The 27992-nt window shown below is 40.7% G+C and overlaps 1 protein-coding gene and 1 long non-coding RNA gene across 2 annotated transcripts in view; one reads left to right on the top strand and one right to left on the bottom strand.

Annotated features, from left to right (window-relative positions):
- ncam2 (neural cell adhesion molecule 2) overlaps window positions 1–27992 on the top strand; it is a 369830-nt gene that overhangs the window by 315435 nt on the left and 26403 nt on the right. Inside the window, 11 exon segments of the mRNA XM_032506714.1 lie at window positions 1600–1769; window positions 9209–9244; window positions 9247–9327; window positions 9330–9352; window positions 16041–16191; window positions 18863–19050; window positions 19730–19826; window positions 20798–20971; window positions 23160–23279; window positions 24264–24385; window positions 25906–26080. Coding sequence (XP_032362605.1) covers window positions 1600–1769; window positions 9209–9244; window positions 9247–9327; window positions 9330–9352; window positions 16041–16191; window positions 18863–19050; window positions 19730–19826; window positions 20798–20971; window positions 23160–23279; window positions 24264–24385; window positions 25906–26080 — 1337 coding nt within the window.
- LOC116674187 (uncharacterized) lies at window positions 896–10482 on the bottom strand. The gene is made up of 3 exons (XR_004328006.1): window positions 10472–10482; window positions 6544–6547; window positions 896–990 (listed from the first exon to the last, which is right to left on the bottom strand). It is a non-coding gene; the product is annotated as an uncharacterized LOC116674187 (long non-coding RNA).

Raw genomic sequence — 27992 nt, 5'->3', positions numbered from 1 at the left:
AATGACATTCGGCGCTGCAGCCGCGTCCTGTACTGTCCGTTCCAAAGATGAGGCCTCTCTTCATTTCCTCTTTGGCTCGCCAGAGTTATTATTACTTGGCTTTGGTGTTTCCTCCGTCGACTTTCAATTATCCTCCCTCTCGCTTTCCCTACAGTACAGTGAGGCTGGGGCGCAGGCCTCGCTGCACCGCATCGCCGCGTGTGAAGTTGAGTCTTTAGATTTGAAATCCCCCCCAACATAATGAGATTGTTTTTATTTTTTATTCATACAGAAGGATATATGGTCGGAGATATATTTAGAAGTATGCATTATTCCAAGCTCTGTGCTTCCAAGCTTTTGAATTCAATTTACACAGTAGCTTATGAGGTTACAAAAACAGTGTGCCAGTTTCAGATTGAGGGCATTGTGATCCAAAGTGAATGAACAGGTAAAAATAAGAATGGATTTTTTATACCTGTCCCTCATATTTCAAGGTTAAAGTAGCATTTTAGTGGATTAAAAATACCAACTAATGCTGCAAAGCTATAGCCCCCTTTCCTTCTTCTTTTATTCTAAGCTATAGTGCTTTTTATTTTTAAGAATCTCTCGCATACTCAGCTCCTTGACATTCATACAAATCCACAAATACACACACACACACACACACACACACCACAACCCCACTGGTCATTGAAGCAGCTGGAGGTTACTTGCCGTGCTCAAGGATACATAGATCGTTGTAGTTGTTAAGGTAGAGGAGAACATTACTTATTCATTTTGCCTATCTCTATTTTCTGAGTTGATCCAACCCCTTATCTGCCAGCCACAACACCAGCCTGCATCTCTGACCTCTAGACTATCAACTCTGTTTCCACTGGATCAGACTGAGAAAACGTCTCTAATCTCTGCTTCTATCTTAAAGGAACATGCCGACTTATTGGGACTTTTTCTCATTCATCGTTACCCCCTGAGTTAGACAAGTCGACACATACCCTTCTCATCTCATTATGCCTCTGCTATGAAGCTTAAATATAGACATGGATCAATTTAGCTGTTGCCTGTTTTTCTGACTAATTTCCCAACCGAGTCCAATAAGAAAAAGACATTAAGTCAGCACTGTATTCCACACCACACCGGAGTCATTTACTGAGCACTGCAGTCCATAGCCAAATGTACACAACAACACAAGTGAGCTCCGACGAGACTTAGACATTGACTGAAGATATGAAGATGGTATTTTTCTGCATGGCCGAGTTTGAGAAGTCGTAACGTGCGAAGAATTCTGATGACACACTGCAAATGATTCATTGAACTTTCAATTATAAAAAGATATGTTTATCAGAAACAATTCTTCTGTCATGCTTGAAAAGGTTTCTATAAAAAGTTCTGTTATGTTTTTGCCTACTTATGTGCTGTAGATAGAAATAGCCTGAAAGTCAAGCTGTCTGCATTTAGCCTCTCTTTTGTGGTATCACTTGACACCCAAAGTGCTAAGATTATACATCTGTAATATCGAACGTGGGCTGCAGTGTGAACGGAGGTCACTGTCAGGTGTGAGTGGGTTGCCATATTTTCCTCTCTTCACTCATCAGCGGTGTGTACTGCTTTTCCCCTGTGCAGGAAAGGGCAGCAGCTGGAGCCATCCGAGCAGTACATTATCACCAGGCTGGAAGCCGGGCGGAGCATGTTAACCATCCGCAACATCCGCCAGGGCGACGGGGGCACCTACACCTGCAAGGCCACCAACAAGGCAGGGTCTCAGGAAAGGGAGATCTTCCTCAAAGTCTTTGGTAAGCATGTTTCCAGTCATTGACGACTTCCCATTCCTCTGGGATTTATTTTAAGAGGAAATGCACATTCAACATGACATATGCATGCTGTTAAACCTTTTAATAGACAGATGTCTTTTTTTATCACAGAAGTAGCATCATTTTTATATTCGTGACATTATATTAAGGATTTAATCTTCCAGTTGTATTAAAGAAAGGCAGTACAGTCTAACTATTTGAGAAAAGAAAACACACAAGCAAGACAGAAAATGTATCATAATATCCCAAACAAACTGGTTTAACCCTTGTTGTTCTGGGGACCGTGCCCATGTTGCCCTCCTGGGTCCAAATAAAAAAAAAAAATTTGGGGGGCATTTTCATCCTTTATTTTGATAGGACAGCAAAAGACATTAAAGGGGAGAGAGAGCAGATGGGAGTCGAACCCGGGCCCTCTGTGTCGAGGAGTAAACCTTTTTTATATGGGTGCCTGCTCTACCAACTGAGCTATCTGTACCCCCAAATTGAAAATTAACCCTTTTTTATGCTTTATTCAACGGTTGTTTATTTTTTCACTTCTTGTTTTACACTTGGTACTTATTATCGTTACTTACTTAGATTTCATGGTCAATAAACCTCTAAATTATATTATTTTGACTAACACTTAAGATCAGAAGAACGTATGATGGATAGTCTTTAGTCAAATGCTTAAAAATGTAATAAAACACAATATTCTATGAAAGTAGTGATCTGATCCTTAACTTTATGTGTGAGTAGGGGTAGGGAACCATGCATGTTTTTATTTTTGTGCAGTTTGGTTCAAAGAAACCCAAATTTCAGATGAAGAAACTTTAAATGTCCCATGACATGAACATTTCACTTTATGAGGGGTTTTAACATTAATATGAGTTCCCCCAGCCTGCCTACGGTCCCTCAGTGGCTAGAAATGGTGATAGGTGTAAACCGAGCCCTGGGTATCCTGCTCTGCCTTTGAGAAAATGAAAGCTCAGATGGACCGATCTGGAATGGGAAAAGGTTACCTCCCCTTTCTCTGCTTTGCCCACCCAGAGAATTTGCCCCCCCCCCCCCCCCCCCATGAGAGAGAGACATCATGGCTTTCAAACGAGCAAAGTGGCAGTTGGTCAAGGCCTGCCATGTAGGTTTTGATTTTAAGTTCATTGTCTATTTCTTAGATATAAAGTAGTTCCAAATTACATTCAACATCACGATACCACTCATGATTTGGCTCTGGGAAAACATTAGCGCTGCCTGAGGGCAAACACGCAGACAATGTGGAAAAATTTGTATCCTCAAGCTATCTGGATACGGAATGAGGACTGTAGCAGGAGCACAAGCATCTTGGAATACCCCATGCACTTTAGACATTTCTTCTTCTTCTCTTCTTCTTCTCTTCTTTTTCTATTCATTTCCTTATTTACACATTGCACAGTCATGGAGACAAAGCATTTCACTACATATTCTCTGTACAATTGTATGTGACTGGTTTAATTTGATTGGATTTGATTATTTCTAATTTGGTTGAACTGACCTTTTAATCTTAAACTTTGATAACACAACAACATAACACAAACTCCTCCTATCATTTAAGATGTTGGTTTTCATTTTTATAACAAGATCTGTCATTTTGTGCTCCTCCAAAAGCTTTTAAGTAGAATGGCATCAAGGCGGTGGACAATGTTTTATGTTGATCAATAAAGCTTTATAGTAAAGACCTCCACATTTCCATTTCATAAAACGTGTTGCCCTCAGCCCACGCCAATAACAACTGCATCAATATGATATATCGCCGCTGAAAGGAAATATTTCATTTATTGCTTCTTATTTCATTTCCTGCACTCCTAATAAAAAATATTTCAATTTATATTTTCATAAACCTGCCGGCTATTTCCTCACAGATCACTCTGATTGTGCAGATTCGCGTCATGGAAATGTATGGAGATTTGTGCTCTGGTCATCAACATCCTTTCAAGATGTGAGAAGCGCTTGTTCTTCAAAATGCACATTTAAATGAAGAAGTTAAGGGGGAGGGAGGACGGGTGCTTTTTCGCTGTTCGGCGGAAGCACAGTTGTAAGTTAGTTTTATTACCCTTGACAGCCCAGGCGGGAGGAGAACAGGGAATTTAAGTTAAGACAATGTGTGTGCTGCATTTTTGCCAGGTGTGCAGGTGCTTCATATTTAATGTCATTCATGTTTTCCCCCTGCTTTTTTCTTCTTCTATATTCACAAAGAAGCTTTGACTTTCCACCATGATGGATATAGTTTAGCTCACATTTCCCAAGAAGAGACACTTAGACGTTTTGTGCTACAGACATTATACATATTACAGTATGTAATACAATAGGTTTATGAACACATGCTGAAGTTGACTAAAATCATCTTTTGGAAATTGATCTCAATGCTTTAATAAAAACAATTTTTCCAATTTCTTGTGAATGAAATATGTATGGTAAATAAATAAGTGTTCTTCCTTAAAATACAGTATACACCCCCCTGTGTTAAAATACAGGTGGCATAAGTAAACACCCCCCCCCCATGTTAAATACAGGGGCATAAGTATACACCCCCTATGTTAAAATACGGGGATAAGTAACACCCCCTATGTTAAAATACAGGTGGCATAAGTATACACCCCCCCCCATGTTAAAATACAGGGGCATAAGTATACACCCCTATATTAAATACAGGGGGCATAAGTATACACACCCCCCCCATGTTAAAATACAGGGGGCATTTGTATGCACACCCCTATGAGAAACTCCCATAGAGGCAGGCACATTTTTATTATTAAAGGACAGTTTTTACATGGACCAGGATACTATGCATCTTGATAAAGTTCCCTTGGCCTTTGGAATTAAAATAGCCCCCCCCACACACACACATCACCACATACCCTTCACCATACCTAGAGATCGGCATGGGGTACTTTCAATGCAAATCAAACCAGCTATTAGGCTAACTGAAATAAAACCATGGCAATCTCTATGTATGGTGAAGGAGCACCACTATATATGAAATTAATTCAATGCTAATATATTGTTAAAAATTAGATTGTATAATCCCAAACCCCAAAAACTGAAATAGAGGATGCAATACATGTCTCCTGTCTGTATTATTGATTGTAGGTGATAATATGAGCAAATGCATGGAGGTGCACAAAATGAGGTGATTGATGTGACAAAAGAAGGTATGATTCAGGAGGAGAGAAAATGGAAAATGCATTTCTTGAGATTTGGTCTACAAAGCTGCATCAGCTGCTGGATATTCACCATCATAAATGGGTTTCTACATGTCGACCCGTGGCCATGTGTTGCCACAAACAAAAGGTTATTGTGGCAATTAATGGCTTGAAGCTGATTCATCCTGTTTCACATTCATACACTTTCACTTCTGGGGGGCCGGTATCACCACAGCGTGCTGTTTAGAGGCGGTGTTGCAGCCCTCAAGCTGTAAATGCCAGAAGCATTCCAGCTACTATCAGTCTTCAGGGATTATGTCTTGCTTCTTAGGCTCTGGGTGAAAGATATCCACCAACTTGCACTGACAAGAAATAGCTGTATTGCATTTATTGGCCAGTTTGTTGGTGTCTTTTACATTATTTCCACAGAAAACTAACTGTAGACAGCATTCAAAAACGTAGATTGAGAGCCCATAACTTTTCAGCTATGCGAAGCATCAGCAATACATGTCAGACAGGTTTTTGGTAAAAGAGCAAGCTGTTTCTATTTAAACTCTCTAATTTGACAGCAGCGGTCAGCAGCCAAACTGGGAAGAATGTATCATAGGAGTAAAGATACACATATCAGTCTGCAGTCGGCCGCAGCTTGCATCTTGTTGATCTGTTGTCGGTTGTCTTCTTTAATGAGTGCTTCATAATTAATCAAGTTAGCTGAACATTGAGTGGCATTGTCCTCTTTACATGTTTTCTTGTTGTTGACAAAGAGCACAGAATACACTGTTCACTGTTCTTTATGGAAAATGTAAAGAAAACGAGACAAGACAAGACAGCAGAAAAACAGTCAATAACATCGCTTTTCATCTCAACATAACTCCCTGCAATGAACTGCAAAGCATAGATTGATGACATACACAATAGAGTGTTTTTCCTGTTAAACCCGCTAAGCTTTTGAGGCATTAGAGATTACAGGAGAGAATCTATGTTGACATTTGTTTTGTGGATCTGAAACAACAAATACACACATTATCGTTATCAGATGCAGTTAGAACCACGTTGAGTTTTCTTTTACCTGTCAGTAAGCAGAATAAGAGCTGTATGTTTAGTCAGTTGTTGCCACAGGAGGGTTAAAAAAGCAGCAACTTGAGAATTGTAGGCCTTTTTTCCTGCAGTAATGGTCCATAAACAGCAAGATATGTTAATGTCAGCATTACTTATAATCCTCAATAAGCCAACAATGAGTCAAACTGTAGCAAAACTGTAATTATAAAAATATTTCTAGTGTCTATTTGTTATTATGTCACATTCTGCTGTAATATTGACACCAGTAATTAGCTTTTTCACAGGGTAGGGCAAGATTGTTTTTTATGCACAAGAGTGACAGGACTGACACCATTTGCAAGTTTAATTAGTCTGATACATATAATTATTTTTTTATGAAGTGTGGTTATAGATATTAACAAATGCTAGAGTGAAATACTCTTTGTTTTTAACAAGAGGAACTTCATTTAAAAGTATGCATCAAACTAAAAAGAATCAACTCCCAACACCCCAAACCTGGAAGGTGAAATTAATTCTGGATTTTTATCTTTTAGCACACAAACGCTGCTCAATTCTTTCCCATTTAGAGTTGAAATGTTGTAGATACTGCATTATTAATAATGTTCTCTCTGCACAGTGGAGGTTTGCAGCATGCGTGATAAATGAGACATTTTTCATTTAATATTTGCATGATGAAGGGCATCTGGGGCAAAACAGCTGCAGATAAGGTGGGGATGAAGAACTGGTTCAGACTGGTCTCAGTGCTATGAAGAGTTTTATCTGTGTGTGCGTGTGTGTGGGGGGGGGGCTATGAATGTGTATTTGTGTTTATTTCTTACACAAGAAGCCATCGTCGCGAGGTTTAATAGAAACGGACGATCATCTGAAGTGCTCCTCACGTCTCTGCCTCTGCAGAAAATCATCTTAACAAGTCATTCAGTCTCATTAGGAGGCCTTTTCCTCTTACAACAAGCACAACTTCTGCCAATGAGTTCAGTTGTTCCCACTGCGGCTTCCTTTTGTCTTCACACAAAACCAAATCAGGCAGATTGCAGCACTATTATCAAGATGTTTTAATAAAGCTGGTTTGTTTTGTAAACAAGTGAAATTATCCGTTCTTAGATTCCTAAAATCAGTTTGACTTGTTTTTGAAAAACCAGATTTTAGGACTCAATTGTAGACTAATAACTCATTAGGCTGATCGTTTTGGTTTGAGACTTGTGTCTATTCCTAAAGAATGATTCACATTTGTTTTTGTATGGTTTCACCCTTCATTCCTTTTGGAAGTGATGACATTATACCTGCCAAGTTAAAGGTGCCCTAAGCGATGTCACACGTTGTTTTAGGCTACAGGATTTTTTGTCACAAACAGAATATGCCTGGATTTTACTAGTCAGCTGGTAGCCAAGCAGCTGATGAATGATGGTAAAGCATGAATTGTAACTACTGATGCCCATCACAATGCTCCATTAATCTCTCATTGCACTGAAAAACTTCAGTCTGTAAACTGTGATGGATGTTAGAAATGTCACGAGAAATACTGTCACCCGTCATTTTCTCTTCCAAACATGGTTGGATAACCTAGTGGAAATTGTCTGAATGTTTGACAACTAGTGCCTCTTTCCATGGGAGACACTGTTTTAGCCATATGTCTGCTTTCTGAGGGCTTAGCTCTAAATGATGTCACATGTTTTTTAAGGCTACAACATTTCTTGTCACATACAAAAAACATCCCCTCACTATCTGCCAGCTGCCTGTGTGTGTTAGTGTTACGTACTGTTGAAAATGTAAAAAAAGTGACAAACATTGAAAAAAAAACATCAAAAGTGTTAAAAAAAAAAAGGGACAAAAACATAAGAAAAAGTTGAAAACATTGATAAAAAGCGTCAACAAGAGTGTTGATGTTCAATTTTGGCGGGAGGACAACACAAGGGATATATAACTGAAAGAAATAATGGCCCAAATGACTAAAATCAGACATATGTTACAACAAACCAGAATTATCCTGTAAGATTAGAGTTGTTAAACTAACACATAGGTAAGACTGTATCCTTAGAATATTGATATATCCTTGCAGGTATAGAGTTTTGGAGGTGTGCGTGTGCATGCCTGTGTGCTTGTTGCTATGTTTTTGTGACCTCATGTTTTGATAAGCTCCCAAAATCCCTAGATATGGCTCCTCCGCCCCAAGGTTGAAGTCATGTGAAACACTCCAATCCCCCCTGGGTGGCTTTAAAAGCCTCCAGTACAGTAGTCACTATTTTCCATTCACTACTCTTTCCTTTTGGATTTTATGCCATGCTACTTTGCAAGCACCCTGTTAAGGACATGAGTGCAGTGTGTGTTGTCTGTGCGTGCACACGTGTGGAGAAAGTAGCAATCCATGATTCATGTGACATGCATGGTGTTTCAGGGCTTGCTTGGAGCATTTTATCAGAAGGAAGCGAGCAGGGAGCACCCCCAACGACACGCTTTGCTGCACTTATCGTGGTTCTCTTTCTGTGTCAAAAGATATTCACGCGGTGCTGGAGAGGCATTTTTGCCAGACAAAAATCTATATTTATTTAAAACCAAAAAAGGTGTAGTGCTCATAGAAGGAGAGACACTTTTGATATGTTTTGTGCTTTAAAACTTTAGCAAAGTCAGTTTTCGTGTTGTCATCTAGGCCAACAAATCTGCACAAAAGAGGCCGGAGGGCGCTGAAACTGGGGAGTGCGACTGCAGTGTATAAATGATCTTGGCCTAGACAGTCAGTACCAAAGTCATGCATCAGCTCTGTGTTTAAATAACACAGTGTCTGTGTTTTACCTTATTCTTTATCTTTCTTCGTTGACTGTCTTTTTTTTATTCAGTTGCTTGTTCTATGTGTCATGCGTTTGACTATGTAAAGTTGTACAGTATGTTTATTTCCTTTTTATTCAGTTGCTTGTTCTATGTGTCATGTGTTTGACTATGTAAAGTTGTACAGTATGTTCATATCTATTTCTGTAGCCTCTTGGCCAGGTCATGTTTGTAAATGAGAATTGGTTCTCAACAGTTTACCTGGATAAATAAAGGTTATAAATAAAAATAAAAAAAACCCTGTGGTATATCCTTCATCTCCCCTCCCTTATGAGTTAGATCTCTGACAGTCTCTCTCCACACCTATTCCCCCTGCCTTTCAATCTATTCTTCTTTACTCACTTATCTACATCTATACTCCTCTCTTTGTTTATTTGTGGCTTGCAGTCCAGCCCCACATAACCCAGCTGAAAAACGTGACGGCTTAGAGGGCAGCGCCGCTATGATCTCCTGTGTGGCCGAGGGCGAGCCTCTGCCCGACATTTCCTGGAGGAGAGCCAGCGACGGCCAACCTTCGTGGACGGAGACAAGGTAGAATTGCCAGAAATCTGTGTGTGTGTGTTTTGTGTGTGTGTGTGTGTGTGTGTGTGTGTGTGTGTGTGTGTGTGTGTGTGTGTGTGTGTGTGTCTGTCTAGCATCATAATACTGTACAGCAGTAGTTATTAAGAATGTATAGAGAGATACAATTCTTCAGTTTAAATACCATATGCATTCTAAATACACAGAAATTTGACAAAATGGATACTGTATTTACATATATATGGCATTTACTCAAAACCATCTTTTGATTTCAAAGCATAGCCTACTAGATAATTCTACTATAAACCAAAGCAGTATAACACTAACACAACAACTCCCTGGAGTTGAGACCGCACCGCCCTGACATGGTGTCATGAAAGACAGTTTTGGCTTGAGAATCTCATTTTCACTCCATCATTAGTCAGTGTTGGCCAGCTTTGATACCCGGGGCCACATTTTGGCATCAGGAGCCAGGAGCTTACAGTATTGGGCCAGTTGCTTCAGGCTCAGTCACATGAAGTCAACAGTAAAAGCGTTAAGGTACGGTACGCTGCCACACTGTGGAAACAGTGCAAGAGCTGGTTTTACTGGTATTTAAGTTTCCTGAGTTATACAACAGAGAGTAAACGTGTATTAAAGAGAAATTTTCTTGGAGCCACACTAAAGTTATAATTTTCTGGCCTGGGTAAATAAAAGTTTATATTGCAAAGCTTTCTATATTAACTTGTCATATTGTATTACATATTCTTCCATTTTACTGCATTTAGCTACGATAGTAGTGGTAGTAGGTGACCTGCTAGTGTTTGGTAAAGGTGGTTAGAAGGATTAGGGGTAGCCCGTACCAGTGGAGGGAAAATATACAAATGGAAGATGCTGGGCTTAGGGAGGTAAAAGATGGATGGACTTTCTCATCACTTGATAATTCTTTTTTTTTTAATTATTTTGGGGTGGCTTTCCCCTTTATTTGATAGTGACAGTGGATAGACAGGAAATGAGTGGTTGAATATTACTCCATTACTGTCCAATGAAAAAGCTTTGTATTTGCGAAATGTCAACTTCAAATGACTTTGAAATGCAACCCTGTTTTCATCTGTTTCTTTACTAACTAGGGTTTTAAAGGCTTTGATGAACCAAAGGTGTCCAAAAAATGACCTAGACTCACAGAAGACACAAAGTTACGGCTTAAGAAAAGGACTAAAATGGAGTTTTCTAATGCAGACAGTGCAATAATGCAATATACGGCAGTACTCATGACAATTAAAATGTCTATTTGGAGAGAAATGTTGTGCTTAGTCTGGTTGAGTACTAAAAGAAATAGGAGACATTAACAGGTAATTACTTGTATATGTCATCATAAAAATAAAAGCAGACATAATCATTCCCATCTGCGCCAAGGCCTATCTAAAGCCAGACGCCTTGATGGTTACATTTAAGAGTTGATGGTTGATACCCAACTCATGTTATTAACAAGCCAAGAGCCTACATGTACGTGTGCATCCATGTTATACAATGACTCAAAGTCTCTAAGAGCGAAGCTGCACTTATACAACACATTCACGTTGATTCATGCTTTTCACTAGGAGTGTTTAAATCTTTCAACTTTGCTGAGATTATTATCTCAAGGGAAATCAGCACGCACATTTATTTTGATTATCTCTCAGCACAAAGAAGCAGCAAGAACCTTGAAGTTTTCAGGGCAAACGTTAATACTTTCAATTTACACTTTGGTTCCTGCCTGCTTTTGATTCAGCGACATTTTATGTAATCCAACTTGTGAAATTGAAAAGACACTAAGCTGTTGTGCATTCCTTTCTTTCAGTATCCATTATTCACTTTGTTCATAAGAACAGCCTCACAGATCAGAAATTGAATGAGCTACAGCCGCATTCTCATGAAAAAGTAATTATTCTTGAAGGAGCTGCCATCAATGTCAAAACCATACGCACTTCCATCACAGCTTTCCCAGAAAGGGGACTGAAGCTTTCACAGAAAAAAAAACACACAAAAACAAAGATGGCAGCCATTCTTTTGCTCGGGAAAAAGGTCACCGCAGAGATAAATGAATGTGTGCATTGGCTCGAATCGCTCGGGTTGATAAATCTCAGCCAGAAATGAGAGTAAGTGCTTCTCTTCCCACAGCAAATGCAATTATGGGAATGCATAGTGCAAACCAACGCACCTAAACATACGCAAAGACAAACACGGCTTGAGCAGCACAAGGCATGATGGATGGCTGCCGTCATTTAGGTTTAAGGCAGGATGTTCCTCTCTCAATTTACTCTCCAATATGCATATCCAGCCTGCACACGCTCCTCACTTGTTGAAAGACATTAGGCTTCAACGGGCTTAGTTTTACTCACTGCGTAATGTTGCTTCTATTCTTCTCATTCTTTGCCAACTAACACCTTGACCCTCGGTAAGAGAACATAATGGGATACAGTTTCTGGAATTTAATCAAGAGCCGAAGTAGGATTTCAGCCGGGGTATTGTTTCACTCCTTTTTGCTTATGAGCAAGGTTAGTAAACTGCACTGTAGCTATCTGTTCATTCTTCCCTATTCAAGCAAAGGTGAAGAGCTGTCTGCTTCGATGGCAGAGATTGACGTACCATGGGCCCTATCTTGCACCCGGTGCAGTGCAGTGCAAAGCCCAATCCAGTTGGTAATATTCCGTCCTGCGCCCACGTTGATTAAATAGCAAAAGCTCCTGCGCCCATCTTTGCACCCATGGGCGTGCTGGTCTTACAGGGAGGTGTGTTCAGGGGAATTCTGGGTGTATTGCTATCTTGAGCCAGCAGGAAGTGATCACTCCATTGACCAACAAAAACCTGATCTAAAGTCAGCATTTCATAGTTATTTTAACAGCGCATTAGTAAAATGCGCCTAGGCTCATGCACAGCACACGCACACTATGCTTTTTATACACACAGGGAAGCACAGCAGCACACACACATGCAAAAGATTACAAATAAAAATATGACGGTAATAATAGCAATGCGCCAAGGTACAAACACGCCTGGCTGTTAAAGTGAGGGAGATGACCTCTGATTGGTTTATTGCGGTTTAGGCCCAGAACACACCTATGAGTAATAAAGACACTAAGTACAACCCTTTGAACCATGTGCCTGGCAAACGGACCCTTTTTTCCGTCGTCAAACTAGCAAAAGTGGATTTGGACACGCCCTAAAAGCACCTGCGCCATGCGCTTCACGCCGTGCGCTCAAATCGTTAAAATAGGGCCCTGTGTGGGATTCAACAGACTTAAACTTTTGAATAACTTTTGAATCTTCCCCTCAGCAATTCAGAAGGTCTATTTGTGTTGATTTGAGCTTTTCTCTAAAGACCTTTTGCAATTAAACCTTGAAATAAAAGCAGACTCTCACACCTATTGAGATTATTGTTTTGTTTTTCCATTTAACACCTGGTCACAAGCACGGCACACTGCACTGCAGTCGATAATAGATAATAGTAATGTTAAGCCAAGGTTTTGCTGTCTACCCTTGGTCCCTATTTCCTTGAACCAGAAAGCCATCATTAAATGTCATTTTGTTGTCATGACGATGAGGTATTGTGGTAATCGCTGCGGTGCAGATATAAAAACAGCCCCAACGCCAAACTGTTTGGATAAGCAATGCTCGCCATAATTAGACAACAGCGAGTTTCCAGCCTCGCTGACATTCAGTGCTGACATTTTTAATATCTGAAAATTTTTCAGGACTTGCACTGAAATAACACAGAAATAGTCCTACTTGAGAGATTCCCTTCGAGATTTAGCTTCACATGGTCACTGTAAACAGTTTTGTATGGATGAGATAGGGATAGGATTTCATATATTCTTGCCCTCCTTTTTCCTACTTGCTTGTCTTTTCATCTCCTCCAGTTCCCTTTATTCTCTCAACTTTCACATTTCCTTGGCTTTTATCTCTGTGCTTCCTGCTCATGTGTTTACAGTTTGTATGTGTGAGGGGACATGCAGTTGCAGGAACGTGCCTGTGTGTGTCCACGGGTGTGCATGTAACCCTCTGTTGTGTATACGTTTGGCCGTTTGCCTTGTCGTTGGACTGAGCTGCATATCAAACAGGCTGCGCTTTAGGGGCTGACTTAGTCTCTAGACAGACCCTGTCAGTTGGCAGAGGGGGAGGAGGGGCGAGTAATTTCCTGACTCAGAAGCTCCCTCTTGGAAGATTTCCTCTCTTTCTCCTCCTCCTATCATCCCTCTGTTCCTCAGCATTCCTATTCAACACACACTCTCCCAATCCTATTGACCGGTGTGCAGTGGCAGCACAAAGAGACCAGAACCGAGCCTTTAAAAGCTGCTTCCACTCATTGGATGATAGTGTTGCAAACGATAAGAGCAAAGATAAGCCATTCTAAACAGGATAATGCCAAAGCAGTCCACGAGCGACAACATAAAGAGAGCGTGATTCAGGAGAGAGGGCCTCACGGCCGAGGCTTATGAGGCTTAGACACATAATGACTATTAGCAGAGGCAGGGGTGGCAGGAGGGCATTATAAAGGGCTGGATGTGCATTGATTCCCGGTGAAATCTATAGTGGAGGTGTGTAGAATGTGCACATACTTCCACAGACTTACTTCTAAATATGCAAAGGTGCATAAGTGGATGACAACACACAACACACAGAAACATGCTAAATGTAATTAACACAATCCTCGGGAGGTCAGGAAGGAGAAGAACGGCACCTATACATCACAACATATTTAATTGCTAGAAACTGTATGTAATATAACTGTCGTGATTAAAAAAAGTACCCTCAGTGGGAGCAGGGACTTTTCTTGGCAACCTCATGGTGACAACAAGAATCAACAAAGAAGATATAACGGGTTAATAAGTGAGGTTAAGAGGTGCTGGTAGATGGATTTTGTTACCTGGACAGAGAAGTCTATTCTACTCTGTATATACAGTAAAATACAATAGAAAGAGAAACACGCAAACAAGTGTGTGCTGATTACAGCTGTAGCGACAACAAAATGCCCCAAAGCATTATGGGGTATCCTTGTGCTAAACTGGCTTACGGAGAGCCTGATTTGACTCTCAGCCTTTTTTGTTTTGTAATTTTAGTTCTAATTCCTTTATTCGGAACAAACTCACAATACTAATTTGAGGCTTTGAGCTAAATAACTTCTATTTTTACTCTATTAAAGCTGTTTATCCAAGTTGACTTAATTGACTAATTAGAAGACAACAATGTGGGAAATGCAAGTCAGATGTTTCCCGTCATCAAAGAGTCCTGATCATGGTAAACAATTGTATACTTACCTTCTGTACATTTATTCTTGTATAGGCACAAAGCTTGTGTGCAGTGTGTCCACCCCTCAAGTCGGTTCCTGATTGTGTCCCATCAGCAGTCCCCTCATAATAGGATCTGTGTCTCAAATAATAATAGTCAGTCCATTTCAGCATTACTTAGAGGTGATAGTGTAATCATGATCTGTTGCTGCTAGCGCTGATATTATATACTGATATAAAGTTTTTTTGTTCTTCAAGAGCCCAGATAAATTGCCACCCTAATGTATGCCATGTGCCGTTTGCTGGGTACTTACATTGAAAATACCCCACGGCACTCTCAGACTCTATGAATAATAAGAAGAACTCAACTAAAACTGTGTTTCCTATTCATGGCGGCGCCTCGTCTGCGAAAACAGAATGTCAAAGCAACTTCTTCATTGCACATTTATATTGAGGAAGAAACAAACAAAACCTGTTATCATATTTATCATCGGATTTATTTATTGAAAAAAAACACTGATATATATAATATTTATTGTTCGTTTGCCAAGGCTACTCTGGACAACATGGAAAAAATATTCAAAAATAACAAAAATGTGAGTGGAGTATTTCAAGATAAAAGGCAGCAAGTGGCTGGGCTGTTTGAAATGGTTGTTCCCAGTGTATCCAATCAAAACATAAACCCTGCTGCGGCTCTTAAATGTATCACGGGCAGGACCTCTGAAAAGTAGTTTGTTTGGGGTGACAAAGGTTATCTGTTAGGTAACAGTCTGGAGGCTGCAGGCGTATAGTGTCTGCAACAAGGATGCTCCTGGGGTGTTTTTTCTCATTACGAGTGAATGTCGATTACTGGAATGATAGCCTCGTCTGCTGTAATTGACCCGTTGCTTCAAATTGATACCATCTGTCTTTATACAGATGTAATGACCTTGTAATTAATCGATTTTTTTTTGTTTTTTTGTATTGACCCCAAATCTGTGTGAGAAGTGACGCAAGGGGGGGGGGGGGGGGGGGGGGGGGGGGGGCAGAATGGATCAAGAAGGCTAACATTCAGTCGTACCAAGTTGGACGAGGAACTTTCTAAAAATAACATGGCGACGGGGTCGGCCTTTTATGGATCCTTGGTGTTTGTGTTCCCCTCTTCATACCTCAATCCAGCTTTACACAATCTTTAAAGATAGTATCACAAAGAAATTGCCTTGTTACACATAAGAACTGTAATCTTTCCCTCCTCTTTCAGCACGCCAGGTCTGTCTGTTTGGGTCAATCAGAATTTCACACACCAAACCACTTATTAAGCGCAATGGCTGTGAAAATTATAGGGATGTAAATGCCAATTTGTTATCACTCAAGACTCGTATAAATAAACCTCACAGCTAGAATGTCCGACCTTCTCTTGCTTGATATCGTAACAGAAGAACATAACAATAAGTTGTATATGTTTGTGTCTTCAGAGTCAGGACGGACGCTTTGAAGTCCGTGGTCGTCACGGAAAATCGGTGTTGACCATCAGCGGTGTGAGGCTCACAGATTTGGGCCGATTTGACTGCGAGGCGCTGAGCAGGATCGGGGGTCATCAGAAGAGCATGTTCCTGGATATTGAGTGTGAGTGTGTTTTATTCTCTGATCAGTGTTTAACGGTCCTGAACGCACACGCAGGTGTTTCCAGTCATTCCTGCTAATTAGACTGCACACTGTCCTTAAGTTGCCTAATCAGGCAACTTAAGTGAAAACACCTGTGTGGCTGAACTGTAGGTGTGCACACTGACTGTACATTTAAAGAGACAGTTCAACGTGAAATCAAAAATACATATTTTTCCTCTTACATGTAGTGCTATTTATCAATCTAGATGATTTGCCCAGTGAGATATCAGCCATAGAGATGTCTGCCTTCTCTTCCATATAATTGTACTAGTTAGCACTCAGCTTGTGGTGCTCAGCGTGCCAAAAAGTACACTTGAAAAACGCAAGTGCAATGTCTCTTTTCAGAAAGCATGACCCAGTTTCAAGATAATCCACAGTACTGGCTGTAAGCAATTTAATGACCTAATTGACCTACATCGCCAACCGTATCACCACGCAGAAGGAAGTGCCTTCTAGTTCCATTATAGCGTAGAGATGATACCTCTAACGTTGGGCAATTCACAACAAAACATTTTTTTTTATTTTGGGGTAAACTGTCCCTTTAATGAATCTGACTTTCTTGATTAAAATTAGATTAACAGTAGTAGTAAATATTTCATTCTACAAGACAATATTTTATGAAAAAAGGCAAATAACTACAGTTGTAAAAACCAAATTGATTAGGCTAATTGTGTTGTAATATGGCTGAACATATATTTTGTACAGATTTTTACTTTTAGATTTACATTACTAAAGCAATTTGCTTTTGGCATCGTTGGGCAAAAGTTCCATAATATTCTTGCTGCATATTGTAATTCAAGTGTTCTGAGGGAAAAGACTTCTGCACCTCCTCTGGGTTCTGATTCTAGGCTTTAGAAGATCTGGCCAATCACAGGTCATTTCAGAGAGATGGAGCATTCCTATTGGCTCTTCTGCAAATACATACATTCCTGTGTGACACAGAGGGTGCTTTTATACCCACTGCAGCTTTAAGTGATTTAAATTACTACAATTGTATTCAACAAATTCTATTAAATTCAACATTAGAACATTAGTTTCCTGCACAGTGTCAACGTCAGTGCTTAATTATTAGTTGTTAGAATAATTGGATATGTTCAAGTATCTAGATCTGTAACATTGTCTGTGGGCAAAATAGAAAAAATACTGTTACTTACGCCCGGTGACATGATATAACGCCGCCATCTCCCCCATTCTCGGCATTTCCATTAGTGCTATCAGATCCTTGTGTGAAAATGAAACACATTTAGGCAGTCAAATCAGCAACCTAGCAACACATGCACCCCTGCAGTCTTGTTCAGAGTTTAAAAGTTCAACTGGCTTAGTTCTAATAATTCTTTTCACACTGTAGCTGTTTTTCTTTCTGAAGTTCATTATATTAGTATAAACAACTCACCCCCTCACCGCACACACAGCCTTCAGAAGGGTTAATTAGTGAGAGGATATCATGCGTCGCCTTTTTGTTTCCCCCCGCTGACAGCTCCCCTACTTCCCGATGAACAAACCCATTCCTCAATGCTGGTTGTTTAGGGTTATTTGGGGCGGGCTACCCTGTGCCTAATGAGGTCTGAAGTAAATATCTCCATTTTGCCCTTGGAATTATTAGGTTCGTTATCAGAGCAACTCTGTTGCCTGAACGAGACCAATGGAAAGTTTTTTTTTGGTTAGCAGCATTTTCACCTTGAAGCTCAGAGGAACAACAAAGGAGAGGGCAGACAAGAAAGTAGAAGTAACTGACTCCTGCATCTCTGTTGTCATGTGAAAACCAATTTTCTCCCCGTCTGGCTGAGGTGACGTTTGGGTTCATGGATTCTCTGTTTTGCATAGTTCTTGAAAAGTTGACAATTTTGGAAAAGGTTTGACGGCATCCTCATGTAGAAAAAACAAACCTCACACACTCTCCAACCATGAGTTCCTGTCATTGTACTGTAAAGCCACAGCTGACAACTTGCTTGCAGACTCGACTCTGCAGGAAGACACAGGCTGTGAGTGTGATTGTGAGTGTGGCGGGGCTGAGCCAGCCATTGCCACCGAACTAATGAACTCATTTACTAAGTCACTGCAGGCTGCAGGGGATAACGTGTCCTCGGCTGTGACATAGAGCCAGACATCAATCTCTTTAATGGAATCCTGCAAGTGAACATAAAACAACTATAATGCCTCTCCAACTGAGCTGGTCTGACTGCGCCAAAAAAAATCTGCACGCCAGCTCGCCGTCGCGGTCCTCCATTACTGCCCTTCCTATTTGCTGGGGCAAATGAGCTTCTGTTTGCATCCTTTATTTTTATTCTTGGGGAGATGTTCGTCAGATATGCCCCCCACTCCTCTTCCAGCATTCAGTGGCTTCAATTTAGTTTGTTTTTCTTTTTAACATTGCAGAGAGAGGGTTGGGAGGCATTAATGAAATTTCTCTCTTTGAGGAATTTGTGGGTTAAGCCTCAGCAAGTCATTTTATGTCTTTGATCATGCAGCACAGCTTCACCTTTTGATTTGAATGTTTAATTGGTTGCCATAAACTCAAGACTCAGCAGCAATTAATCTTTTGGCATTGTACGTCTTGTTTTAGAGCAAAAGAGCTGATTTTTACATCTAAATGAGGCAATTGTGCGAGATAGTATCTCTATTTTTTGGACAGATATACCAAAGTTCCTGACCAACCACACCATCTATTACTCGTGGGAGGGCAACCCAGTGAACATAAGCTGTGATGTGATGTCCAACCCTCCTGCCACCATGCTGTGGCGGCGAGAGCGCTTCACCATTTCTGCGGAGGGAACTGCCAACACCAGGGTACACAGTGCAGATGGAAAGTCTGTGCTGGAGGTGGGTACAAGCCCAGAGCTGTATGTGTTGGTCAGTTTACTAGCAATTACAGACCATAAGAAAGTTCACACACTGTTCACCATATGGAGCAACATTAGCATTCATTCCAAGTCAAATATTTATATACTATACATATACTATATATACTATACTATTATACTTTTCCCTCTGATTGGGTCTCTACCAACTCTTTTTAGAGACATATCTGGCTCTTAAGCTGCTAAATGCTCCACTATGGTGACCTGCCAGTTGCGGACTTTGACCGTCTGCCATTGGGTGCCTGGCAGGAAGTGACCAGTGGGTTTATCTGAGCTGTTTCACTGAAAACCTGGAAATAATGTTTATAAGAGCTGTTTGAATAAACCGAAACAGTTACCGTGTGGTGTGGCTGTAAAACCGAAACAATGAACTCAAAGAGTGTAAAACTATTTTTATTACTAGTTTGTCTCTGACACACAACGCCTTAACCATTTGCAGAGTCATTTGACCCATTGCTTATATGAAAATATTGATTAGTACGGCTTTAATTATACGGATTATTTACTTCTGCGAGTATGAAAAAGAAATCCATCTTATCCATTGTACATGGATAGAAGCAGACAAATAAAATCAAAACTGTTTGTATGTCTAAAGACAGTATCGCGAGATATGTAAGAAATCTTTTTTTTCCCGGTTCTAGGTGACTCCTATGTCCGACAGGGACTTTGGCCGCTACAACTGCACAGCCAGGAACAACATCGGAGTTCGATACCAGGAGTTCATTCTGGCCCAGGCAGGTGGGTGTGCGGGATTGCCACTATTATTTGGCCCCTTTACTCAACCTAATGAGAGTGGCAACTTCATTTCAACTCCAGTATGTGTTGAGTCAGGGATCCCACTGCTCCCACAGTAACCCTAACTGTTCAACTACTTTGTAACCTTCTACCTCTCTAATAATGGGAATGCTTTTTTTTTTGCAATTCTCAGGAAGATAAATTCCGCTGCAACTCTCAAACCCTATTCAGCCTGGCCTAATCTCAAACAGTGCCAACTGATTTACCATACCCCTCACTATTTACTGAAGCACCCCCTAATTTACGGTAGCACAGGCTAATACACAATAGCGCAGTCCAATTATCTTAAGTGCAGATTGAATTGCTCGGGCTAAAGAGAAAAGTAGTGAGCAAAAAGCTGACCTATTATGTAGTCTTGCAGGAAACAATGTGTTGTGGAAGTTGTTCTGACACTTGCAATTCTGCAGAAATACACACACACACACACACACGCACAGTAGTTGCAAGAGTTTGAGTAAGCAATGGAGACTCGGAAGAGAGGTGATCCCCAATGGAAGCAGCAAAGACTCACCACTTCACGTTCTTTAAAAAGTGAATATTTGCACTGATGCTATCAAAGTGAGAAACACACTAAAAGGGAAACAAGGACAAATAATGATTCAGCTAAGTGACGTATTACCTCACCTCAAATTGAAGTACACTGTGTTAAATGGCTTTCATAGCTTACAGTTATTTAGCAATAATGTCCTAGATTGTGGGGGTGACAGTGATGTAATAGGTAGACACACTGTCTGCAGTATTAAAACTGCCTTCATGTTGAGTTAGAAAATCCATTTATTATTATTTTGAAAATTTCGATACATGTATGGTTTGACATTTTTTCTAGGAGCAACATAATGTGAAAATAATATGTATTTGTTGTATGTGCACTGTAGCTGTTTGCTGTGACCCACATCATTATTTTCTCTTTTCAGATGTACCATCAAATCCATACTCAGTGCGTCTCTCAGCTGTTTCCCAGCGCTTAGCAACCGTCACCTTCATGAAGCCCGACTCGCATGGTGGCGTACCCATCAGCTACTACCTGGTCCAGTACAAGGAGGTGGGCTCACAGGACTGGAGGGACGTCAAGTCGCACAGCATCCAGAGTGAGTGGGAATAATGTTCATAACCGTTGATAACAGTGAAGGCTAACTTTACAGATAATTACTGTAATATTAGCTCATTGTGTAAAATATAAGGGGCATTGGTGTGTGTCGAGGTGGGCCTCATTATGCACAGCATGTTCTTATTGTGGCGGCAGCTAAATTGAGTGGCAATTAATGGCTGCCTTAAAAAGTAGGATAAAAACTCAAATCTGAAATGCCACCCCAATGCTTGGATGTACAGTTAGGAAAGGAAAATAAGACCGCTTCACTTTTGAGATATAAGCATACTTCTAATTGTCACACAGAGACAAAACTTTCTACTGATTAGACCAGCGAGGTTGTGCCTCAACATGCCAGATGAGCACCCGCTAGGCATTAATCTGTCTGTTAACCGCACCACACATTGAACGACACCAATCTCACACGAGCAGAAGCCATTTCACATAATCTGCCATGCGATCCTTCAAAGCCTCAGCCCTGAGATGGTGTTGGGTCTTGACGAACCTCAAACACCTCACGGGGAAGGTGCCAGAAACCAACTGAGCAGAAAAAGCACGTGCCTCCTCTTCTTATGCTTTACGACTCCAAATTGATTTCTGAGCCTGTTCGTGGAAAGTACGCCATGAGGTGAAGGATGGATGGATGGGAAATGAAAGCCAGAGGACTAATGGTCGGATGATAAGCAGGTCTGACAAACCTGAAGGGCTTATCACTAATATCCCTCATTTCAGAGTCAATTACAAAATGTAGATGCAGTGAGGCGAATACTAAACCGCAGGTACAAAAAAAAAGGAGGAAGAAACGTCAGCAGCCGAACTATTTAACATTGTAAATGTCCTGCCTGTTTAGTAAAATGTGTCCCTTTATTCAAGATTATGAGTAAAATATTAAAACTGTGAGCCGGGCTAATTACAAACCAGTAAAGTGGCATCATATAATTATAGAAGCCTCTCCTGATATCCTCAGTAGAAGATCCTTACCCAATATACTCTTCATTATAACAAGATGCCTGGACTCGTTTCATTTCAATGCTTTTGTCCAAATTGAAATGTCTGCTCATAGCTTGGAAAGTAACCTAGCACCGCCGCAAATGGCAGAATTTGTTTTCAGTTCCAGGACTAAAGAACTGCAAAAGCACCTATTACCACTCAAGTGTTTAATTTGTTCAGAGTGACAAAAACAACAACTTTTGCTCAAGCTCATTACACTGCTGACTCTCTGCTGCCTCTCTGAATAGTGACGGTTATGTAAATAGACTCTAGCGACTGTAGAATTTAAACAGGAATCTGTTATGTGGTCTGAAAATGAGATTTGCTGTTTTCTTCAATAATCGATGCAAGTTACAGTGTGAATGCAGATTCACTGTCGTAACTACTGTAGTTCAGATATTCTTTCTGATAATATACTACGACCTCATGAGATTTGCACTCTTCCATTAGAATATATTGCCAGATGTGATTGTCTTTCTTATTTGCAACCAATTACTGTCAATTGTAAATGAGAGGTTTTCTTTGTAAATGTTATCTTACCATGACATAATCTACTGATGATATTTAGTATTAGTCTTTCAGCAGAGCACTGCATTTTCTGCATCAGTTACATATTTAGGAATACAGCAAGTGTCTATACTGAGAGACTTGCAACAAATAAGCACATAGGAAATGACCGAGATCTTTCATCATATAAAAAATAACCTTATTCATTTTCATCGCCAGAATAAATTTTTTTATTTTTTCCACAAAAAAAAGGTAAAAGGTTAGATACAGATACAGAACTAAAATGGCTAAAATGATGTGGACGCTAGAACATTTCATTCATATGTTCATTCCACAATCCCTTCGGTTGGAGGATACTGACGACTTAATTCCTGTGGTTTTAGAGGGAGAGGTATTCCAAAGGTGTTGGATGGGGTGTTCATGTTGTGAGTTGTATGTTTTGCATTTTGTTAAAAACTATGGAATTGTTAATCACGAGGGGAAAAAAAAAGATTCAGCAAGCAATGTTGTATTTTAGCAGAATACTGAAAGCGGCAGAAAGGCAGCACTGAGTACACTTTAATATCTGTTTATCTATCACAAGTACTATTGTTATTGTGATGTTATTGCATATCACATTTCCCTCCTATTGTGCAGCCCTACAGCATACAGTATATCCAGGTAACATGAACTCTGGTCCTGTCTCTCTCCAGCGACGGTGGTGCTGACGGGCTTGGAGCCCAACACCACGTACGATGTTCGAGTGGCAGCCGTCAACGGAAAGGGTCAGGGAGAGTTCAGCCACACAGAGACCTTCCAGACTTTACCTATCCGTAAGTCAGTGTCCACTCTAAGTCTGCTCTTCCCCCGCAGGAAGCTTGTTTTCCAGGCACATTCTCCAAAATAAGAGCTTCTCAAAAGATCGTGCCCAAAAAGGGATCATCAGAACTATTCCGGCAGCCACTTACAAATCTCATAAGCACTTTAATTCAATGGCTTTATAGCAGTTAGATTGGGTTAATTGTTAATCATTGGCATAACCCAGCATTTCACAAATGTTGCAGGGAGGGAGTATATAAAATTAGTTTTATAAAATGGGGTCTCAAACGTACATATAGCAGCTATGAAAATGTATTTGGATTAATGTGAGAGAGATATTTGTGTCCTGATTTCGTAAAATGAAAAAAAAGTGATAGAAAAGCAAACATGCTGAAAATTATATTCAAAGCATCAGCGCCTTGGTAAAGTGAGACCTATTTGCCATCTTATGAAACTTGCTTATATTTGAAATAGTTACAACCTTGTCATATTTCAGCGATAAGAATTCAGATTATTAGAGCACGGAATAGATCCTGTCACAGGTGTACCTTGATGTGAAACCGCTGCGTTAAAAATGACATACTACAGGAGCTTTATGATAAGCTTTTTATTTATTTTGGCAATCTGGCACAGCAGGATTGCAGTAAATCTGGGCGAGGCCATAGAAAAACTATTACCACCGTTAATATTATACAGCAGTGCAGCTACTGAGAATGAATGTTAAAAAAAGGACTCAATTAGCAATACAGAGTGAATAATAAGAACCTCAAGTCAACATTACTTATAGCCAGGCAGTGGGAGTTGCCACGTAATATGAATGTAATTCAGCATTAAACCTGCTCTCTCCTTGTACTGCATCCTTATCTCATATCTCACATTGTCACCTGATCCCCACCTAGGGAATGCACACACTGACACACACACTCTCACAGAAAATAACACACACAGACATATTGTTTTGCATCTTTGCTAAAGCATCCTCCTCGTGTGTACCACAGGAGAGCCGAGTCCGCCGGCGGTCCATGGGCAGAGGGGGATGGGCAAGGCCTACAGGCTGGGGCTGGTCAAGCAGGACGATGGAGGGATGCCCATCGTGGAGTATATAGTCAAGTACAAGACTGTGAGTATTTTACAGTTAAACCTGGCAACTACATTCAGGTCTGTTCTCCAAATCCCTCTATCGCGGTCCTCTTTGAGTCTTGATTTGTAGACGTCTTATATTCCCCAACATGGAGCATTGAGCAAAATGTTCCCCGACACTGAATGAGGCTGCCAATTACTAAATGAACAAAAAAAGAGGACCATCCAATTTAGAGGAGACATTTTCTTCCATTTTGAAGTGTGTATTTTTGCCTCACATAAAAGAAACCAAAACTGCTCCAAATCCGAGCTTTTCCTTTGTGTGTTGACACAATAGCGACACAGGATGTGACACTGGGAATGCATTTTCCTCCCAAAGGAATGCGCGTGACTCACTAGCTTGATAGGTTTCTGTCAATTGAGTTGTGCAGGCGGGGTGCGTTGGTGGCAAAATGAATAATGTTCTACTTGAGAATCTCTACTTTTCCATCACTGACAATTTATGTTACAACAGGGTACAAACACGCTTTTGGAATTCACTCATCCATTTAAGTATTCTTTTTTTTGTCAAAATAGCAAAAAAAGCAGCTTAAACTCACAAGATAAGGTGAGCGACCGAGATGCGGCCAGGAAACAGAATGGATGGCACTCGTACAAAAACTCTCCACAGGACTAAGTGGATTTGAGCTCGTCCAATTCTTCCCAGTGCTTCTTTGTCCAAGCAGCCATTTCTCCGTCTCATTGGGAAAGTGACAGCGAATTAAAATAATACTGCTGCAGATGAAAAAACACTGTGGAAAAGAGGGTCAGAAAGTCTGAGCGAGGCTTTTGAAGGCCGAGTAGGGAGCCAGTGCACATGCTTCACACCCCAGTAATCATACGGCCTTGTCTGGCATCAGGAGCACACAACCACTCCAACATGGAAGGCTACACATAAAGGATGGAAATAGATTACTCTTTGCACGCACTCACACACAGACCTGTCTTAGTCATCTGACAATCCAGATAAATGTTAAATACATTCACGCCCTGGACCGTGACACCAGTTTTACACTGCTCTCTGTCCTCTAACATCGGAAGGAAAAGGTGCCAAAGAGGTAAAAATGGTAAGCACATTGTACTTTTGGCACAGCTCTGGGCCAGACTTGTCAGTTTTCAATCCTTTGTTTGCAATCTGTGTCACGATGAAGAAACAGGAAGGATGTAAAGGAAAAATTATGTAAGAAAGGGGGAAAAGAGAAAAGGCTGTAGCCAGAATGAAACATGAAAGGTATCCGAGAAGTTGAAAAACCGAGGAAAACCTTTGCTTTTAACCTACAAGTGCATCTGTGGGGGCGTTCCACAACTGCAACTCAGTTTCTGATTGCAGTAACACTCTCCGAATCCCCAGATTAAAAACACAAAGGGTAAGCTGTTGTTTATAGCGTTAAACAACTCTCCTTTGGTGCTTGCAGATGAAAATGAAATGTAAAGTATTGATTAAAGTTGTAATTTATTTGAGGATTTGAAGCCTTTCTTTTCCATTTCCCTCCTCTATCCTTTCGTTCTCTGTCCTCTCAGGATAAAGAGGAACAGTGGATGACCAAGCTAGTCCCAGGAGCAAATGACTTTGCGATGCTGCAGCCGCTACAGTGGAACACAAGATATGAAGTGGAAATCACAGCGCGTAATGTCAAGGGCCTGTCGGAGCCCACCTTCTATCAGTTCTTCATGCCACAGAAACCTGACATTACAGGTAAACGCATGATAAAAGCAAACTTTGTGTTGTAATTTGCCTTTTGTTATCATATATACTTTTCCTTTCCGTGCCTGCTTCAAGCTGCTATTGAATGCCTTTTGAAAGCCCCAGAGAACACTTCTGAACTTGTTGTGTAAAGAGGTGTGTTATATGTGCAGCTGCAAGGAGCGATAGCATTGGCGATTAACAAAAGCAAGGGAGCAAGATGTACCAGTCAAGATAAAGCGAGCCTCAGAGCGCAGCAGCCTCAGAGCGCAGCAGGCCTCATTGCAGCGTTACTTTCTGCTGTCGGCGGAGAAATCGGTGCCTGTGCCTCTCCTGCCCTTGATGATTGTTGAATGGCGTTTGAATCTGAAAGACCAGAGAGACGCACTGTGCTCAAAAGTTGTTTTTCTAGTGTTGCGTTGAGAAGTAGCTGTAAAACGCCATTGCAGCTGCACCAAAGACTTCTGTTTGCATCATCTGCATCTGGCCAGTTATTGATTGAGGGAAAGTGAACAAACTTGGCACATATAGTAGCCTGCTGACTGTCTAAAAAGCAGCAAAAAAGACATCTTTTAAGATATATTTTAGTCCCAATAGAGTCAAGCTCACAAAATGATGCATCTTTCATTTCTCATGATTGCAACTCAATAGTATCTTTCATGATCGGGGTTAATTCTTCAAGCTTTCCCACGAGCCACAGATGACATCATACAGATACATTAAAAATGTTTACAGGCTCAGTAGTACTGTGTGTTGTATTTACAGCTCTGTTTCGTGAAATGCGCTATATAAATATAAATATTAGTTTATTGTACTCCGAAACAGCTGAACTTCACATGTAAAATCAGTGGAAGGCCCCTTTAAAATTGCTTTAGGACATGTTTGTACCAGATTGCTTTGGTTGGTCTACACTACCTCCTAGGCCATTTTTAGTATTTCAGTGACTGAGAGCAATTCCTAACATTAACAATGAATCTCATAATTGGGAAACTTAGTTGCAGCATATAATATTGTGGTTTGTCCAATGTTGCATTTTTACCAAAAAGGCTTAAAAGTGTACCAAGTCTCTCCTGCTCAGACATTCTTGTTGTTGACATCCACACTTGGGATTTATTCACACCTGTTCAAATAAACAGAACAAATGGTGCAATCACACCAGGGTTCCCTTCAAAGAAACCCATCAGACCACGAGCGAAAACACCCTCAGGCTGTAGTGTTCTTCTTCTTTCTACATTTTATTTATCTTGTCGTGCTGCTTTGCAATTCTACACCAGAACACAGTGAAGATAGAATGCTTCTGCATGACTAGTCAAGCTCATTTCTTCATTTTAAAGACCCAACAACGCAGACGGTCATATATGAGCCAGTACACAAACACTGAAATATCTTTCCGGTCCCGCTCTGTCGTTCATCCTTATGTTTTAGGTGCTGCTTGTGGTGGTCTTTCTTTGGTGGAGCCTTTTGTTTAATCTTCAAGGGAAAAAAAGAAAAACCTGGATGTGCTTCTCATTTCCAAGTTGTCCAGGTCATTTTGGGCTAAGATGCATACCCTGTGTGTGCAGGAAGGCAAGCAGAGGCTTTGAAGCATGCAACACCGTTACATTTAAGCTAGAACACACATGGTTAACCACGAACATGGGTCGTCGAAATAAAAATGTTTTGTGCAATTGCCCCTGCAACCCTTAGATTCACATGTGAAAGAAAACCAAAACAAATGGAGGCTGTCCCAGTGTTGTTTTGCTCTCCTCTCTGAGCCTGTTCCCACACACATTTGTGGTGTTTTGATCGAGCAAGTGTTTGCCTCAGTCATTACTGCACTGGCTAAATGACCTGTGAGAGTGTGTGCTGCTTTTCAAATAGAAAACAAGAGCGGGGAAACGGCAAGCTTCAGGCGGGTCACTTCGATTGGCTGTCCTCTCTTGTT

The sequence above is a fragment of the Etheostoma spectabile genome, chromosome 24 (genome assembly GCF_008692095.1).
Source record: "Etheostoma spectabile isolate EspeVRDwgs_2016 chromosome 24, UIUC_Espe_1.0, whole genome shotgun sequence".
In the NCBI taxonomy this organism is placed as follows: domain Eukaryota; kingdom Metazoa; phylum Chordata; class Actinopteri; order Perciformes; family Percidae; genus Etheostoma; species Etheostoma spectabile.
This window is presented reverse-complemented; position numbering and strand designations above follow the sequence as displayed.